The sequence below is a fragment of the Egretta garzetta genome, unplaced genomic scaffold (assembly GCF_000687185.1).
Source record: "Egretta garzetta isolate BGI_Z169 unplaced genomic scaffold, ASM68718v1 scaffold397, whole genome shotgun sequence".
Lineage (NCBI taxonomy): Eukaryota > Metazoa > Chordata > Aves > Pelecaniformes > Ardeidae > Egretta > Egretta garzetta.
Window position 1 is genome coordinate 6,634,843 of NW_009260493.1, and position 19,461 is coordinate 6,654,303.

General features: G+C 39.6%; 1 protein-coding gene across 1 annotated transcript in view; it reads left to right on the forward strand.

The window, feature by feature from the left end:
* Positions 1–19,461, forward strand: part of MAP3K5 (mitogen-activated protein kinase kinase kinase 5) — a 74,274-nt gene that overhangs the window by 12,629 nt on the left and 42,184 nt on the right. Inside the window, exons 4-9 of the mRNA XM_035899891.1 lie at positions 183–351; positions 1,325–1,431; positions 4,990–5,160; positions 9,918–10,030; positions 16,460–16,619; positions 19,147–19,300. Of these exons, the coding sequence (XP_035755784.1) occupies positions 183–351; positions 1,325–1,431; positions 4,990–5,160; positions 9,918–10,030; positions 16,460–16,619; positions 19,147–19,300 (874 nt within the window). The remainder of the gene's footprint in view (positions 1–182; positions 352–1,324; positions 1,432–4,989; positions 5,161–9,917; positions 10,031–16,459; positions 16,620–19,146; positions 19,301–19,461) is intronic.

The following is a 19,461-nucleotide window of genomic DNA, read 5'->3' on the forward strand; positions in this document are numbered from 1 at the left end:
GCAATGTTTTGCCTTCTGTTGAGACAAACTGATAATCAATAATTTAGCTTGCCCACATCTCTCCATTGACGCTGCTGCATCAATAAATGTTCCACATACACATTGCTGGAGAGCTGCGGGGCCAGAAAAACAAATGCAAGGGACCTGTCCCAAATTGCTGACATGAAGTTGTTCCCCTCCAGCCAGTATTTCCGGGAATCCATTCTGAACGACATCAGGAAGGCCCGTACCCTCTACACAGGCAAAGAGCTTGCAGCAGAGCTGGCAAGGATTCGGCAGCGAGTGGATAATGTTGAAGTCTTGTCTGCTGACATTGTAATAAACTTGCTGCTGTCCTACAGAGACATCCAGGTATGAATGCTATGCTCTAAGACCATCAAAACCATAGTAAATTAAATTACATTCTCAGTGAAATTTTTAGTGTATTTTGCACAGATTTGCTAACAAACGATATGAATAATGCACGCCAGTAAAAATCTTTTTATGATATCTTCACTGATGCTTTTTATTTTGTAGTTACACTGTTTATAGTGTGCCTTGACATAGCAGAAAAGTGTTGTTATTTTATAACGGTACCTAAAAAGTGCAGAACATGTAATAACTCTTCTCCATCTCAGTATTACTATGTGATGAACCGCCTCTAGTGTGTCCTACTTAAAGGCTATTCTGCTATTGATATGCGTATGTATTCTTTGTCATCGTGCTTGTGACATTTCTCATGGAAACATAACATGTTCACATGCATTTCAGCTTCTGGAATGGCGCTAGTAATTGCGTACTTTGTTATACCTTATTTCAACTGTTGCTCCTTAAGCGTTTTGAAGTGGTTTGGTTTTGGTTTTGTTTGTTGTTTTTTTTTTTTTTTTTTTTTTTTTAAATATGTCAGCAAGTAAGCTACTTTAAAAAATGATGGTATTGCCAGATTCTTTTATTTTATTTTTGTGGCTCATGCCTACTTCAGAGTTTTGGGATGCCTGAATTCAGATGCAGTTAGCATTGTAATGTCTGTACAATATGGACTCTGGTACATGTTCAGCCCCTGAAGCTAACTTTAATAATGAAATAGATGTACTAAAATTTCCACAGGTCCATGTTGAAGCAGTACAGGAAACCAAATTGCATTTTGCTGCTAAATACTGTGTATATTCACATTTCTGAGGAGTGCCAGGCTATTTAGTTTGAGACTGAAGAAACTGAAATCTATAAAACTTAAAATGAACTGAAAATACTTCTTGGTATGAAATAAGGAGTGCTTAGTTCAAAGAGGAGTTAGGCATACCTCAGTACTGCCATCTTAAAATTCATTATTCCCTTCTTTTGGAAGGATTACGATTCCATTGTGAAACTGGTGAAAACTTTAGAAAAACTGCCTACTTTTGACTTGGCTTCCCACCACCATGTGAGGTTTCATTATGCATTTGCGCTGAACAGGTAAGAATCTACCCTTCCTTCCACTGTTGAACAGTAAACTAGAGCTGCAAACTTCACACAAGCTTGGTAATCCTAGGTGAAGTTCCCTACTGGAATCTTCATATGCAGATCTAGGCTTTCACTGAAGAAACTTTGGGGACTCTGAGCTTCATGATCAATCTAAGCTTTCTTTTTCTCTCATACTGTCAAATTCCATTCCTTTTCCTTTAGTGTGAGTGTTTGATTTGTCTTTCCATAGATTTGCATCATTTTTTCCTTTCGGTACCTGAATTGGAGCAAGTAAATACCTAGCAGTATTTTATCTCTGTAAAATACACTTTTAACATTGCTGTGTGATGGGCAGTGCGGCAGCATTTGTGCGAACTTAGACATCATCTCATTCAAGTCTGAGTTCTGGTAGTGACAGGAGAAGAACTTTCACTGAATGTCCGTCAGAAGATTTTGTTATATTATAATAATAAAATAATTTTCATGTTCTCTGATAACAGGCACAAAATGTGCCACATGGAGCAGCGCACATACTTGCTTGGGTTAAATGAGAGCCAAGCCTAGACTATTTTTTTTTTTTTCTAGGATACTGGCAATCGGGCAAGGCACTAAAAGGGTTTTTCAGAGGAAATTACAGAGGTTTTCTGCTCCCTTGGTGTTATTGCAATGAACATTTTGCTATTGACATTTAGAGGAGTAGACCAGGTGTCAGCAGGCATGGGAATTCTCAAATATAGAAAAAGTCTACAGATCTTTCTTTTTCTCATAGATTTGAATATTGTCATTCAGGTTCTCTGAGGAGCCTCAAAACTGTGTATCATGTCAAAGTGATGTCAAAGTATGTCACAAGTAATTAGTTGAAAAATAAACTGGTTTTTGAAACAACAACAACAATAAAAACCCCAGCTATCTGGCATTCATTGTTTTGTCTGAATAAAATGCCCACATCCTTTCTTATTCCTTTATACCAGGTATATGAAGGTATAAATATTGTGCCCTTTTTGTTCCTGCTTTGCCATAAATACGTGGAGCTTTGCGGATTAAGTAATATGGCATGTATCTGCCACTAATACATAGCCTTCACTGAGGTGCCTAGGTGTACCTTGGAGTTTTAGCAAGTTATTTAGATCTTAAGGTCACCATTTTCTAAAACAAAGTCACCTTTTGGAAACACGAGTTGACTAGTTCACTGGGGGACTGAAATCTTGCAAAACTGCAGTCTAATCTTTTCGGGCAGATCCTTATACTTCATTGGTTCTGTTGGGACTTCTTGCAGACTGAAAGGTCTGTTTTTATGGAATTGACTGTAAGACGTAGCCTTTGAGGGTATCTGCCATGCAAAAGGTCTACATAGTAGCTCCAAAGGAGTTTGGATCAGAGTTTCCTTCTCCTGTGTTCTCCAGATTGAACATTCAACTGGAATCCATGACAGTCATTAAAATGTTCATGCTTTGGTGTATGCCAAGAAGGAATTGCTTGGGCTAATTGTAGCTTTCCCCTTAGTGGGGGTATAGAAGATGTTTCCTGAGCTAAGGAAGGTGTGGAATACTCTGCACATCTGAATGTTTGCTCCGGAAGAAGCTGTGCCTCTTGCTTCTAATCCAGGTCACTAGTACGGAAGGATGGAATGGCTCAATTAGTCAGGATTAGTCTGACCTAAATCAAGAAAGTGTGTGAGGGCATTGATGATGGGAAGAGTAAGCAGAAAGAAAAGTAGGGACCTCTGTCTCTGGAGACCAGCGAAGTATAAATGTCTGATATTGCAAAACACTGTTGTGCTTTACTGGTTTTATTCTCATTTAAGTTCAGCTAGCTATTGGTTTGATCTGGATTAGTGATCATTGATAGAAGATTTGGAAGAGTTATCCACCTGAAACTCCATTCTGAAAATTGCCCTCTGTAATGAAAGTTGGCCAAAAACCCATAAATCAGGTTGCAGACTAACCCTTGTTGCTTTACTTGCATGGTCAGCATGAGAAGAGAAAACAAAAGGAAGCAAACCTTCAACAACTGGGCAAGTGATCAGTTGGCAGAGGAACTAAAATAACACAGACCTGAAGGCGACTGTTACTTGCTCAGCTGGGAGCACTTGATTTCTCTCCCTGGGGCCTGGCATTGGGAGCACTTGTCCACCTCAAATGAGTACACCAGCCTTGCTGTGCCACTCTAGAAGTACTTGGGGGAGCCTACTGCAGTTCTGTAGTCTGAGGGGACTTTTCCTAATTTGTTAGAATTTGACTGGTCTGAAGGTTGGGAAGAAATGGCACTGGGTTTCATTTGTCTTTCTCATCAGACTGAGACATCAATAGAGGTTGCCCCAGAGTGTAGAACAGAACTAAACATTCTGTTTAGTTTCTTGCTCAGGAAAGCAGTTTATACTGTCTGCTCAAACAAGTGCTTTTGCTCTGTTTTTTTAGTTGTTTTTGTTACGATGTATGTACTCATTTGTCTTCTCTGTCACCCACTCTGCTTGATTTGAACCTTTTTTCCACATCACACCCTTCTCAAGCTGCATATGTGAGCTCAGAGCTCACGAGCTCAGGTGTCACTTTGAGATATCAGAGCATGTGTATTCTGGTTTGACACTGATGCTTTGGTATGTTCTTGGGGAAGAAAAAATTCCATTACTGAACCTCTCTGATCAAGTAGTATCTGCTTTAAGATGGCTGTGGCTTTTGATGTGTTTTTTGTTTTTGGTTTTTTTTTCTGAGGTAGCCTTCTCTTGCGAGCTTCTTCAGTGCAAAGCTTGCAAGACTGATACAAACCCACTTTTATATATTCCCCCAGTTCGAATTGTAGCCACTCAAATATTACAAGCAATTTCTCCAAAAGACTATAATGCTATCCCCAAACCACCAAAGAATAGTTTTTTGCTTGTTCAGTACACAAATACATAAAAAATTCTGAACTCTTGATATACAATGGTGCACATATCCAAACTGTGAGTCACCAGGAAGTGTCTAATGCTTGCAGTTATGTGGTTTATTTGTCCGAAGTACTTCTGTTAATATTACCTTATTGGCTTTACTTCCTAACCTTCCCTATCATGGGAATTGTCTGGTTTGTGCTTTTTGGTTGTGGTTTTTTTTGGTGTTTTTTTTTTTTTTTTTTTTTTTTTGCTTCACATTCAAAATAAATATTTAAAAAAAAAATCGCAAACACAAGATGGAGTCTTTTTCCTTTAAAGCATGAAGTACTATAAAAGAAATATTAGATATGAAACCAAGGTTCATCTTTCTACATTGTAAGAAAGTAACACATGATCTTTCTAAGAATTGCTCTTGTTGCTGTTGTCAGTGCTTTGCTCTAGCTGATGCTTCATGAGAGAGAGAACACACGTTTGGGGGCTTTTATGAAGTGTCCTGTGATATTAAGAGGGGAAACAAAAAAGAATGAAGGGGGGGCGAGGGGAGGGAAAGTGTGTGTGTATATGTATAATATAGTCCGTTGTATCTAGAAGCACATTTTTCATGGATGAAGTCATATGTATGTATTCAAACATGGTCATGAAAAAAGTATTTCTTGTTAAATTTATTGGGTTTTTTAATCAAAATTTTTATTTTTTAATAGGCGAAATCTGCCTGGAGACAGACAGAAAGCTCTAGAAATTATGATTCCCCTGGTAGAACGGGAAGACCAAGTAGCTTCAGATATGTACTGCCTGGTTGGTCGAATTTACAAGGACATGTTTTTGGAATCTGGGTTCATAGATACTGAAAGCAGGGACAAAGGGACGTTCTGGTGAGTACTGTTTTGCTGGTCTGTGTCTATTTGTTAGGTTAGGGAAAATAGTCCTTTAAACAAGAATATATTTCAACTGTTTTTCATTCCAAATATTTGGTCTCTGTAAGGGATACACTGAATCTTCCAACCTTCTTCTCTTATTTGTTAAGAATGAGAGATTTGTGTTGTTCACAGATCTCTTTCCGTGAAGTTCTTGAAGTGCCTTAAAGACTTGGAAGTTCAGGTAGCTCTCTTCAGAGTGTATTTTCCTTCTTTTTCCCAAATGTGAAGTCTCCTGTTTACTATATTCTTGGGAATCTGGGCCATGAATCAATTGGCATATCTGCAATCTGATAGGTATTAGCTAGCTAGGCTTAAATATGCTGAGGTTTAACTTTGCACTGATGTTTAGTATGTACCCTTTTTTTTTGGCTTCTATGATTACAAGCAATATGACTATTCCAAGCTCATGATGGCAAAAGTTTTATCTCCCCATCATCACCATATGCTATATGCATATTACAGTGGACTACAGTGCCATTGATAGCCAGAAGCACTCAACAGGCTAGACAAATCCTTATCTTAATTTCAGAGGAAAGTATCATGGTTTTATTGCTTTTGAAATGCACTAAAATGCTGTTATGTGGAATGAGTTAAAAAATGGAGGTGCTGGATGCCATCCTAGACTTCTGTCAGGATGAGCTGCTTTTCTCCATTGTGGTTCAGATGAGGAAACAGAAAATCTGTGTTTATCTGGTCTTGTGCTCATCAGTTGTCTGTTGAAGTAAATGCTTAGAACGGAAAGTTTTCTTCTCCCTTCGTCATTTATCACTTGTTTTCAGTAAACTTCAGATTAGAACTGTCTTTGGTAAAAGATAAGATATAATTGTTTACCATTTATGGCCTCAGAATACAAGTACAGTTTATAATTGCTGGTCATGCTTTGCAGTTTTGCAATGCTTACTGGATTTTTTAAAGATGTTGAAATAACAGGAATACAGCGTTGTTCCCCCTCTTCATAATTTTGGATTAATGAAAAATTTTATTTCCTCTAAGGCAAAGCCCATAAAAAAACTTTTGAGATTCTGTTTTAAAAAAAAAAAATATTTTAGTAATATCATGAACTAATATAAAAAGAGAACTATAGTCCTGTATACAAATAATAGGCATTATCACAGGCTAAATAGAATAAATAGAAATTACTTTTGCTATTGTACATCTTGCTTCTTCGTGATTCATAGTGACTTATGAACAGGTAAACTTTTGAGATTTTCAAACATAATTGAACTAAGAACAATTATATGTATAACAGCGGTAATTACTTTGAGGCTATTCCATGTAGCCATTTTAACCACACTTTTAATAGATGCATCTTAGCAATCATGATACTCACACATTTGATGAGGGGAATTGATTGCAGTCAGGCTTAAAACTTGGGAAAGGACAGCAGGCTGGCAGTTCCTGCAGCAGGGTGGGATGCTGACCGGCCAGCCCCTAAATAACCCCTGAGGTTTCTGGCAAGTAAGACCCCATACAGACTGCTCCGTGCGCCTGCTGCCATAGAACAAGGTGATCTCTGTCGACTCAAGCTGGAGTTTGACTGGAAGCTGTACTGGATGGGCCAGCTGCTCTTGGTTTGTATGGATTTGAATTCTAATGTTAGTCATACAGCAGGCTTGGTGTGGCTGGAGGGTTGACTCATAACTCGGTGGCAGGCTCTTGGGCAGGAGCAGACCTACTCTAGTCCACAGCAGGCCCCCACGGGGGAAGGTGTGTACAGGAACAATGCCTCCATGGTAGACTGAGATAATGAGCTTTACCTGAGCGTAAAGTAACACTTAATACTTCTACATCCTTATTGCTCTATAGTGAAATACATTAGATAAAACAGTTAGTGATGTCAGGGTACTTTGGTCTATTCCCCCCCCCCCAAAAAAGTAGGTAGGCAGTATGCTTACCTGACAATTAAAAAAGCAGAATAAAAGACATCGCTCATGTAAATATGAGATAAGAAATGAAAGATTAATTATTAACTGTCAATTTCTTGTTGCATACTGACAGCGTAAATCAGACTTCCAGAGCTATCAAGTCTTTATTCAAATCTTCTCACTGCTACCTCCCTAATTCAGTGTCTGCGCTGCAACATTTTCCCAAATGCCAGCTTTCATTTTCTTGATGGCACTTATAATTGTGTCAGCTAAGGCAGCCTCTACTTTATCGGCAGACTTTTAAACTTTACCGCCTTTCTGCAGTACCGTGTGGGTTCCTCCAGTGCTATTTGGGGCACGACTATGTACAGCAATTGCACCAGTGGAATTTAAATCAGTTCAGTTAATAGATGTGAGTTGTTTGGGAAATGGTGAATATTTTTATCTGTTCAAATTCAATTATTACAGTGTAGGGGTTTTTTCTCTGTAAATTTTTGCTGCCCAGGCTATGTGGATATAAGGCAGGTTTAAGAATGTCAGCACAGGATTGCACCAAATATTTTAGGAGAGGTAAACAGGACTACAGAGGTCCAAGATACTATTATTTGTTGGTGAGAGTAGCATGTAAAGATGGCTAGAAAAATGAATTTCTGCTGTGGGGAAGGGAGATTTGGAAGCAATTTGGAAAGAAGTGGTAGAACTCAGGAATAAAAGTTCCCAGGATGTCCCTTCTGGTCTACTGGGGGTAGGTAGCAAGGGACTGCAGGGATGGCCTCTGACAAGAGACAAGAAGCTTCCCTATGTCAGACACAGCCAGTTCCAGCCAGCCCCGATGGACTCATCACTAGCCAAAACTGAACACATCAGCAACACTGATGGCACATCTGTGGTAACATTTTAAAAAAAAAAGGTTTTTTTCAGGCTGTTTCACCAATGCTTCTGCAAGCAGTAACTATTTTGCAAACTTAAGCTCATCGCCACCTCCTTTGCCTGTATGATTAATAGTTTACAGCATGAATGTGCCCACCTGTTGATGTGCATGACAGATATTTATTTTATCTTTAAATTTTGAAGTTTTGTATGTATCTGTCCAAGAACTAGAAAAATTTTGATAGTCATGCCAGAAACTAGGCATTTTGGGGGCAGAACAAAAAAGTGAAAGTACAGTCTCTCTTGTATTGGAACAAAAAATACTTATTTTAATTTTTTTTTGTTCTGTCAATCTTTCCTCTCTCCTTTTCCTGATATTGCGTGAGGATTACAGCATGAAAGACCTCTAGGGCAAAAACTATGTCTCCAAACAGATTACGCTAGCCAACAGATCTCTTCTAGCTGTATATGCTGTGTGTTATCCTGTTTGGTTGGCAGGTTTTTATGGGGTTTGGTTTTTTTGGTGGGTGGTTTTTTTTGTTTTTTTGTTTTTTTTTTTTTTTTAAGTGAGCAAAAATGTTTTGTGTGTACTTTCTTCCTTGTTGTGTTGGAACTCACAGTACAAGAGGAAAGGCAGATGATGAAAGAAAAGAATTAATGGAGTCTTCTCTGCTCATCATGCTTTTCTTTAGAGGACTAGACTCTTACCTAATGATTAAGTTCTTTGGAGGTGGGCAACTGGAGTATAGAAAGAGTAAATATGTAGCAGGTTGAAGAGGAGCCTGTCTTGCAGTTTTGGAAAGCAGAGCTTATGTTAAAGGATGCAAAGTCCTCAATCATTAGAACGGGAAAAACAATAAACAAAGAAAAAAAAATTTAAAACCAGCCATATTTTTGGCCAGTTAGAATCAAAATGCCTTAACCTTGCTTACATGTCAAGGTGTGGTCTGGAAGCCAAATCCTTAGTTTTTGCATAGGTTATTTTTCTTTTCTTCCTCATATGTTAATCTCACAACCTGCTTAATTTGTTTGTCTGGATTTTTCCTGTCCTTTTGAAAGTAATTTTAAACTCCATTGCTTTCACTGTAGCTGAGGTTTGTTGACTGAATGTCTTGTGCTCCTTGACTCACATATGATAGTCTTGTTTGCCTCCTCCTTATGGGGTGGGGTTGTGTGTATATGTGTGTATATATATGCAACCAAACACTCTTATTCTGTAGAACAAGTATAAAGCACTGTAGATCTGCTGTCACTGTTGTCACCCCAACTTGGATTGCTAGCATAAGGATACTGTGTGCTCTCTCAAGCCCCTTGACTTCTTTTAAGACAAGGTTTAGGCTAGGTGAATACCACTGCTGTTCCTCTTGCTTGCTCACTTCCTCCCGAGGAGAATAAAATCTGGTATAGTCCTTTTTTATGTGAATAGACTCGTAAGGACAATGTCAATGAGACACCCAATAAAGAATAAAATTTGGAGTAGCTGAAATTGTAGCTAAACACAAAGTATGTTCTTGTATCACTTGCTTTTGTGCATATGCATTTTGATATGCTTGTGTTACTGTAGCAGATCCACAATAGTATCTAAGGCTTCAAGTCAGTGAAAATTCATATATTTAAGAGTAAATTAATGAGCTTATCAAGAAATAGAACTGTGACAGGTGTCTTACAAGCTGATTGTGGTTTTTTTTTTTCCTTTAATCTCAAAATTGGAAATCTAGTAAGATACTATAACGTTACTGGGATGGATGAGTAAGGTCAGTGCTTGTCTGAGGGGAGAGGAAATGGGAGGAGGATGTATAAATAATGGACTCCTAAAAATAGCCACAAAACATGTGTGGAAAAACGTAAAATGTTTTTGCTTCCATGGATTCTTGCTGTCTAAACAGAAGATAAGCACTTAAAGTACCTAAAAGTATTATTATGTCCCTATTAGATTCCATTATTTAGAAAGTAAACTTGTATGTTTGTTTTTTCTAGGTTCAAGAAGGCATTTGAGTCAGAGCCAACGTTACAGTCAGGAATTAATTATGCAGTACTCCTCCTGGCAGCTGGACATAGCTTTGATACTTCTTTTGAACTGCGGAAAGTTGGTAATTATAGCTTGCAAATTCACAGTGAAATCACATTCTAGTGAAAGTATGACACCACCCACTGTCATGGGGGAAAAAATCTGATGGTTGAATACGAATGCTTTGATAGTGAGTATGTGAATACTTAAGTTCGCTTAACTGGTTACCAGAGCTTAGTAAAAACTGACAGCCCTTCTTTGCAGTGGCATTGCTTGTGTGAAACAGGAAAGGGGGTATCCAGTTCCAGCTAGTGTTCTTTAAAACAAGCAAACAAAACCCCCTGTAGGACTCTAGGGAATATGGACAAGAAGTCCATTCTAAGAGTGGGGAAAATGTACTTGACTTGAGCTTGGGATGGGCTGAGAGAAGAATTTCTCTTCTGATGCTTTCTTTGAGGTTTCCTGAATGTCTGTATTCATAGAATCACAGAGTGGTTTGGGTTGGAAGGGCCCTTTTAAAGACCACCTAGTCTAACTCCCCTGCGGTGGGCAGGGTCGTCTTTCACTAAATCAGGTTGCTCAACCTGACCTTGAATGCTTCCAACAATGGGGATTCGCAACTTCCCTGGGCAGCTTGGTCCAATGTCTCGCCACCCTGGTCCTAAAAAATTTCTTGCTTAAGAAGGAAGAATTAAGGTGTCCATTTTGTTTCTCATTCTGTTAGTGATTTTGCTGGATTTGAGGAGAGTGCAAAGTCAAGATTAGTCAGTAATACTTTCAGGGAAGGTATGGGAGACAAAAAACTGAGTGTTGTAATATGTAGTAACATATCCTTTGCAACTGGCATGCTTCTCCATGAATTTGTGTAATTCTTGACTTACAGTAAAGTTCAGGGGTTTTTTTTGTCCTTCTTTCCCCTGAGGAGGTTGTCAAGTGAGAAAGAAATAATGTTCTTCACAGAATGTATCTGTAATCAGCCACTGCTCTAGTTTAGAAGTCAGGTGTGCACTGTACGTCTGGAAGTAATTTTCTAGATAGAGAAGATTTTTGAGTGTGAAGGTCAGAGTGAGATGGTTACTTTCACATAGATAATGGAAGTGAAATTGAAATTCTCTGGTGTGAATGAAGGTGTTCATTTGGATGTGATAGGCTGCGTAGAGTTGCCCCAGCTACTGTGTTTGCCCTTCTGGTAGTGGGTGAGATTTTGCTTTTTGGGTCAGATAGAACACTTCTCTTCTCCCACACTGAAATTTGAGTTTTTGTGCCAGTGTAGGAGGTAAAAATATATGTTTTGCTTTCTACATAGCATTTGCAAATATTCACTCAGCTGGCCTAATTTTAAATTATGTAGTTTAGTGAAGCTGTGCTATATGTATTGTGTAGTTTAATTTGAATCCTTCCATTTTAAAGAAACTTCTCAATTGCACATAGGCTGCAGCCAACTAGATTTAAACAAATTAATTGTACTGATGAAATCTGGATGTTATTTGTAGGGATCAGATGTTTGGTATCATCTTCTCTTGAGTTAGTCCAGTGTTGTTTTCCTTATTGCTTGTATGGAGAATGTTACAGAAATTAAGGTACCTTCTCACTTAAGGTTCCATCCACAGCTGATGAATGATTTAGTGGAGAAATATCCGGTAGGTATTTGATGGAAGGTTTGTTTTTTGGGTTGTGTGTGGGTGTTTTTTTCCTGACCTGTTGGTGTGCCTCTCTCTTATGTAAACATTTACTTGTCTGCTGAAAACTCTTGATAGAGCAATCCCCCCTGTTATCTACTAGTGCCTATCTTTTTTATTTTGTTATGGGAAATATTGTCAAAATACTTTAAGCCTCAGACTGACTTAGCTATTTTGAAACAAGTTTTCAAATACGTATATAATATAGACCCTATGTGTGTAATTGGTCATTGATTTCTTGTTGATAAGACTGCAGTCACTGTACATAGAATCAAAGAATATCAGGTTGGAAGGGACTTCAAGGATCATCTGGTCCAACCTTTCATGGCAAAAGCACCATCTAGATGAGATGGCCCAGCACCCTGTCCAACTGAATCTTAAAAGTGTCCAGTGTTGGGGAATCCACCACTTCCCTGGGAAGGTTATTCCAATGGCTGATCGTTCTCATTGTGAAAAATTTTCCTCTTGTGTCCAGTTGGAATCTCTCCAGGAGTAACTTTTACCTATTATACCTCATCTTTTCCAGGTGACTCCTTGTCAAAAAGGAGTCTCCATCTTTTTTGTAGCCACCCTTTAAATACTGGAACATGGTGATAAGGTCTCCCCTAAGCCTTCTTTTCTCAAAGCTGAACAAGCCCAGTTCTCTCAGCCTTTCCTCATACACCAGGCTTCCCAGTCCTTTTGATCATCTTTGTGGCCCTTCTGTGGACAGGCTGGAGAGGGTCCAGATCTTTTTTTTTTTGTATAACAGGGACCAAAACTGAACACAGTATTCCCGGTGTGGCCTGACAAGTGCTGAGTAGAGTGGGGTAATAGCTTCTTTATCTCTGCTGGTGATGCCCTTGTTGATGGAACCCAGCATCCTGTTGGCTTTCTTTGCCGCAGCAGCACACTGTTGGCTCATATTGAGCTGCTTGTCCACCAGGACTTCCAGGTCGCTTTCCATAGAGCTGCTCCCCAGCTGTGTAGATCCCAGCCTGTGCTGCATTCCTGGATTATGTTTTCCCAGGTGCAAGACCTTACATTTGTCTTTGTACAATGAGGTTTGTCAGCTGGCTTGAATTGTGCTCAATTCTGAGGATAATTTAGTATTGTCTTGGGCTAACGTTAATGTTTTAAACAAAACCAAGCAAAACCACAGAAGTTGTGTGGGAAAATGTTTTGATTTTTTTTTTTTCCTGTCCCAAGAATCTCTTAACATGTGTGTCATTGTTTTCATGTTAGCTCTTGTTTAGATCTGTGTGTACAAGACCATTTATTAGCAGTAGTTAGATTTGCCTGGCAGTGCTTTCAGTTTGGTGTCCACCTGCAGTGTTACCCGTAGCACATAGAAAATAGAGGAAGTCTGTCTTCTGGTGGGAGATGAGGAGAGAGGCGAGAGCAAGCTGGTTGAAGTTCAGTTCAGGTTGTATGGAAACTGTATCAATAGGTTGGGAAAGGCTGAGGAAGGATGTGGTCCCTGACAGCACTTCAGAGGATGCATGAGGCTGTAATTAGAAGATGCATATCTGATTATGTTGGCAATAATGTAATAACTCCAGTAAAACCAAGAATAAGTCCAGTATCCAAGAGAATTTTTACCAATTTGCATCAGATCAGAAAATTTGCCTTCTATAAGTTCCTACCTCTACTTGTCAGATAATAGTTCACAGCTAAATGATCATGTGAAGCATTAATGAAAATCCTCCTCCTGTTTTCTGAATAGTATTGCTTTCCTAACTGTACCAAACTGCAGAACTTTGAGGCCAAACCAGAAATGCAGTGCTTTGCATAGACAGTCATGATCTCTGCAGGCTGTGCAGCTTTGGCACATGAAGGATCCTATAATATGAATTGTTCTGTCAGTATTTGAGCAAGGAAAGCAGTTTGTTTATAAAGTCTTCATAGTAATATTTAACTGGTAATATCTACTTACCGTATCTTATTTTCTTCACAAGCTGTGGGTATATTCTTGGCATTATAAAACCAATGGCTTTTCTGGCATTAATGTTTCCTCTATTTTGGCTCATTTTTAAGACAAAATATTTTTGGTAAAATATACTGGAATTCAGCTGCTGCTTTTTTTTTTTTCCTCCCCTGTGAATGCCAAGTTTCTCATGGAAGGAGAGAATGTCACGACTTTGCCTGGATTTTCTTGCATTCTCAAAAAACTTTTAAAGATGGTGAAATCAAAATAAACTAGACAAGAGCAATTATACAAGGAGACCGCAAACTCGGAGTGAAATTCGTGAAGGCGTTCACCGTGTATGTTTGCATAGAAAGGTGTTTGGGTTTTTTTTGTTCCCCCACCTCCCAAAAAAGACCAAAGCCACTGGAAAACAAAACAAAACAAAAGAACCCCACCTCTGTAAATTAGAGTTACAGTCTTTTGAACCTATTGCTAATGTCTCCACACTGCAACTGTACTTTTTCAACTTGCCTTTTAGGGATAAGTAAGTTTGTAGATGATCTTTGTAGAGGAAGGTCAGCAAACTAGAGTGAGTTATAGCACCAAGTGCCTCATCTTTCTCGGAAGAATTTTGTGAGAGGCTGATGTTGTCGTCTTTAACTTAATAGGATCCACTTCATGGAATACTTGGGTAAAAGTTCCAGTTCATCCAGGCTACATAACAGTAATGCTTCCTAAACTTGGTGTTCTCAGATTTCATTGCTGCTACACATCCATCGTTTCTCCCACCATCTTCCTGTAGCTCTCTTATTCCATGAGCCGGGTCTCAAAATCCTTGCTATCACCAGTCCTACCCTTCTAATAAACATTCCTCCCTGCCACACCAGTGATCCCAATCCCTCCCCATGTGAGTTGTACTTTTCATCAAAACCACATGCTCGGTTTGTACCTTGCTTTGGCTCTGTCCCCACGTCTGGAGCTCTGGTGGGTCGTGATAGGTGGGCTCCTGCAGGCGCCTTGAAGCATGGCAGAGTATGCAAGCCTGTGAACCAGCGACCAGTGCTGCTGCTTGCTGTGACAAATAGCTTGTGAGAGCCTGTCAGCGGTCACTGCAATGGTGAGTGCCATTGCCCAGTACTTGGCAAAGGCCCTCTGCACAGCTAAACTGCTCCCTTTCCCCTTCCTCCCAGCAAAGGTATACCTGTCCGAAATGATTCATTTTCCCCTGTGATAGCCATTCCTTACTTCCTTAGTGATGAGGTCACATTCAAAGCCTGTGGAAGTCAGTATGCGTCTATCTGCTCTTGTATGTTGCTGTCACGTGCGTGCAAACATTTTAGACATTCTAGCAGAGCCCTTCAGCCTTTGAGGATATTGCTCTAGGGTCCTGGGGGGAAGATTAATTTTTTCTGTTTATTGTGTTGTGTGGGTAGCGTGTAGATTTTGGTTTCTAGAACCCAACTGAAGTTGAATGCACGTAACGCACGTTCCCCCTTCCTGTCCTACAGCAACACGTGCAGGTGTATGTCTTCAAGCGGTCTCTTGACAATGTGCCTGTATATAGCACCCTGGCTTAAAGCCTTGCAGAGCTGGTACACATGGAGATGGTCACTGCTGTACGTTGTGGAGTTGATGGAGGTGACGTACATTGCATCATGTCTCAGGAGATCTGAGATATTTTTTTAAATCTATTGCATTTTTTATCTTCAGGAACAACTAAACAAACTTCTTCCCAAGAAGCAAACAAATAATGGTTTTATATGATTTGTGTTATTTTGCTCTGTATGTTACTCAAGCATGACCATTTCTTGTTAGCAAGAGAGCACGAAGTGTGGAATATAGACATGAAATAGGCTGTAGACCACTTGGATGCAATTCCACAATTTAAAAACATTTATTATCTGATGTTGATAACATAAATATGTGAACGTGAGAAAACAAGGTGGATTTTGTAGACTGTAATGTCGCTAATGTAATGATACACATTTTGATAAGATTTATTGCTGCTTCCAGGATGAAGTTCAGTCTGCTAGCTACTTAAGGAAGGCTAAGGAAAAAATAAAGATCAACAGTTGCATTGAAATTTCTTGTGAATACTCAGCCTTAATATCAAGAACAATGGGAAGGTGGTGTGGGAGGTAAACTGTCATAGTGGAGTAGTGTGGGAAAAGTGAATAAAAGAACTATGGTGGTGAAGAGGCTTGTCTTATAAGCTGCTGCAAATTGTTTTATTTGCAGGGGATGGTGTAGCAGATCTCATGTTATCTATAAATATGTAGCAGCTAATATGAACTAAAAATCATCCTGAAGGCCACAGGGAAACTTGTAGTTCTCAGAAAACTTAGCAAGTCAAAATAAAACCTGAGGGTCTCCATAGTCTTGAGTTGCTGAGAGACTTACGAATATTAATAGATGTCTTTCATTGGGGTAGGACTTGCGGCAATTAAAAGAACATCACTGCTGGAAGAAGCCCAGTGGATCATCTGTTCCTTCTGCATGGGACCTTGTCTATAAAGGTAAGTTTGGGGCTTGGGGCTTGTAAGTCAAAAAAACAAAGCAGAAAAAAACATAATAGGTGCCTTATTCAGCATCTGTTAAGTTTTTACAGCTATGTTGTGTAGCCTAAGGCCCCAATTTACCTTTACAGATGAGGTCCATGCAAGAACATAGGTAATCTGACTGTGGCCTTGCCCTGACAATGATGTCTTAAAGTTCCTTTCTTGAGAAGCCTTTAGGAAGAGGGGGAGGGGAAAAAAAAAAATCTGCTACCACTTAGGGTGTTCAGACGGCATATAACATTAACTGGTAAGTATGATTTCCATCTTAATTCCTTGAAATGGAGAGGCTACAGTAATTTGAGCAATTAATAGATTTCAAATCAGGGAAATGTTTTTTTAAAACTGCATTAATACATTCCTGTGACCTGTTATTCTTTTTACTACAGGAGTAAAGATCAGCAGCCTGCTTGGTAAAAAGGGGAGCTTGGAGAAACTGCAGAGCTATTGGGAAGTGGGATCTTTCTTGGGGGCCAGTATGTTGGCTAATGACCATATGAGAGTGATCCAGGCTTCAGAAAAGCTGTTTAAGCTAAAGGCACCACCATGGTAAGGTGATAAACAAGATCACGTAGATTGCTGTGTGTTAAAACAGTGGATTCCTTCAGCTTTCACACTTGGCGTCATATTAAGCTGTCAGGAGATAGGTTTCAGTTTTTAAGAGATTTTGCTGTCTGTGTGTTTTTTCACTGTACTTTTACCCAGACAAGGGACTCTCTTCCCCTTTTGCCCTTATTCAGGAATAGATTTTATATGTGTCTTTAATTAGACGTCTGAGAAGGGCAAACTCACTGTCTATTCCAGGCTCTTCTGAGGGCAAGGGGGAAAGGAGGAATTGCTTGTAGGCACCGTACTTCAGCGGTTACATTGCTGAAGAGAAGTGGTAGTGGCGTGTGGGTTTAGTCATAGCTGCCTTGAAAGGTTTTGGGAATGCAGACACTTGGCTAGAGAGGAATGGATATACCTTGGGATACTGTGATGGCTATTGCATGTGCCAGCTGTTTTAGGAACTTGAGCGGAAATGAGCTGTATGGTGCAAGTTGCATCTCATTATGATTGAGAAGAATCCAGATTAAAGTCCAATTAACAGAAAGGTTATAAATTTAGGGTTAAAGACAACCTTGTAGACTCAACATGTGTTATGCAAAAGCCAAGAGATGTGTGCTGTGACATCAGGCTCCCGGCACCTGTTCTGCTTTGGATATAGGTAGCAAGTAAGGACCAGTCACCTACTCTTCAAGGGTTGGGATCCTCTCAGCTGGGGAGAACCAAGTCTCCTTTCGGACTAAAAAAGTTGTCATCCTGCCAATTGAAAGAGTATATATGTTGCAGCCTGTGTATTTTTGTCTTTTTATAAAGGCTGGAAAGTCTGCAAAAGCTGATCGGGGGGAATGTATGTATGTGGGCTAAAATATGGAAATGCTAAACTTCTATATCAACATAACGTAGGAAACTGTCAAAATTGAGAACTCTAATTTTCTGACCAAATGTTTTATAAATGTGGCCTACGGTGTATTTACCTGCAAGGTTTTACATTTTTACTATGTGCACATTTTACTGAGAAGCTTGATAGCATTCTCTGGAAGTCTCCTGGTAGAGTTTTCTGGAGTTTATGACTGTCTGATTGTCAGGATTTTATGTACCAGTGCCTTTGGGGTTTAAGTCTGTGGATTAAACTCTGAAAATACAGCACACTCATTTGTGCTTCAGGAAAGATTTCCCCTGTGAGAAATTCCTTCCCAGTCTCTTGCCTGCTGTTCAGCAGAGCCCACCTGGTGCAAAGGGGAATAGATATGGTACCTTAAGCCAGATAGCCCCATGGCTAAGAAGGATGACTGGAAGAAGCACAGCTATGGAACTGTTCCCAAAAGGCGCTCTGAGTTTACATTATACCTTCTTGTCATAAGCCTGAAAGAGGAGTTTCCATGAATGGTCTAGTCGTGATAAGGTGGTAGCTGTGATAAATCCTCTTCAGGCATTTATATCTAATTGCAGTAGTATTCCTAAACAATTGTATAAGATTATTTTTACAACTTTTTTCAAAAATGCCAAGAGAAAGCAATGTTATGAGGAGCCCCAGAAAGCAGAACAGCAGATAGAGGGATGAGCTGCATTTATGGGAGACATTCATAGAATCATAGAATGCTTTGGGTTCGAAGGGACCTTTAGAGGCCATCTAGCCCAACACCCCTGCAGTGAGCAGGGACATCATCAACTGGATCAGGCTGCTCAGAGCCCCATCCAACCTGGCCTTGGATGTTTCCAGGGATGGGGCCTCCATCACCTCTCTGGGCAACCTGTTCCAGTGTTTCACCACCCTCATTGTAAAAAATGTCTTCCTTCTATCTAGTCTGAATCTACCCTCTTTCTTTTAGTTTAAAACCATTACCCCTTGTCCTATCACAACAGGCCCTGCTAAAAAGTTTGTCCCCATCTTTCTTATAAGCCCGCTTTATGTACTGGAAGTCCAGAGTAAGGTCTCCTCAAAGCCTTCTCTCTCTGGGCTGAACAACCCCAACCCTCTCAGCCTGCTGTTGTCCTTCCCAAGGAATGCCAAAAGGCTGCTTAGCATAGCTGTTGCCATCTTCATAGGATAATAAATTCCAGAAGCATCATGTTTTAGAAATCTGTGTTAAACAACTGCCAATGCAGATACAATACAGAAGACAGAACAGTGTAGAAAGTTAAACTAGTGGATTTTTAACCTGAGTTTTTATCTGAGGTTTGTCACTACTGAAACAAGTTTGACGTGGGCTCAGTTTGGTCCATAGGTAGAAGATTTAACTATTTCACAAAGCTTTCATGATTTAGGGTAGGAGACAGTATATAGGATCAGGAATATGTGCAGGAAGGAGTGTCCCAGAACTCATCTGTATTTCAGGTTACTAATATAGCAGCTATGTTTCCAGTTCAAAATGGGAAATTGCTATAACTAAAAGCAATCCTAGAAAACCAACACCTTACTGGCTGCCTTGGTGTTGCAATGGCGAATGCTTCAGTTGTGACTAAAGGTAGAGACATCATTATTTACAAACTGTATTAAATTTACTATCTATGTATGCTTGGGTGATCACAGGTACCTGAAGTCTATTGTAGAGACTATTTTGATATATCAGCATTTTAAGAAATTGACTCCAGAACAACATATGGCCAAGCAGGAACTCGTGGACTTCTGGATGGACTTCCTTGTTGAAGCCACAAAGACAGACGTGTCTGTAGTTCGATTTCCAGTAAGTGGGGGTTTTCTGTTGGTTTGGGTTTGGGTTTGTTTTTTTTCTCAATAAATTATGACATGATGAAAACGAACACAAAACACTGCTTGTTTTTAGGTTGCCAGACAATAAACTGCTTTTCCAGAAGAAACATATTTGGCCTGCATATTAGATTGGCT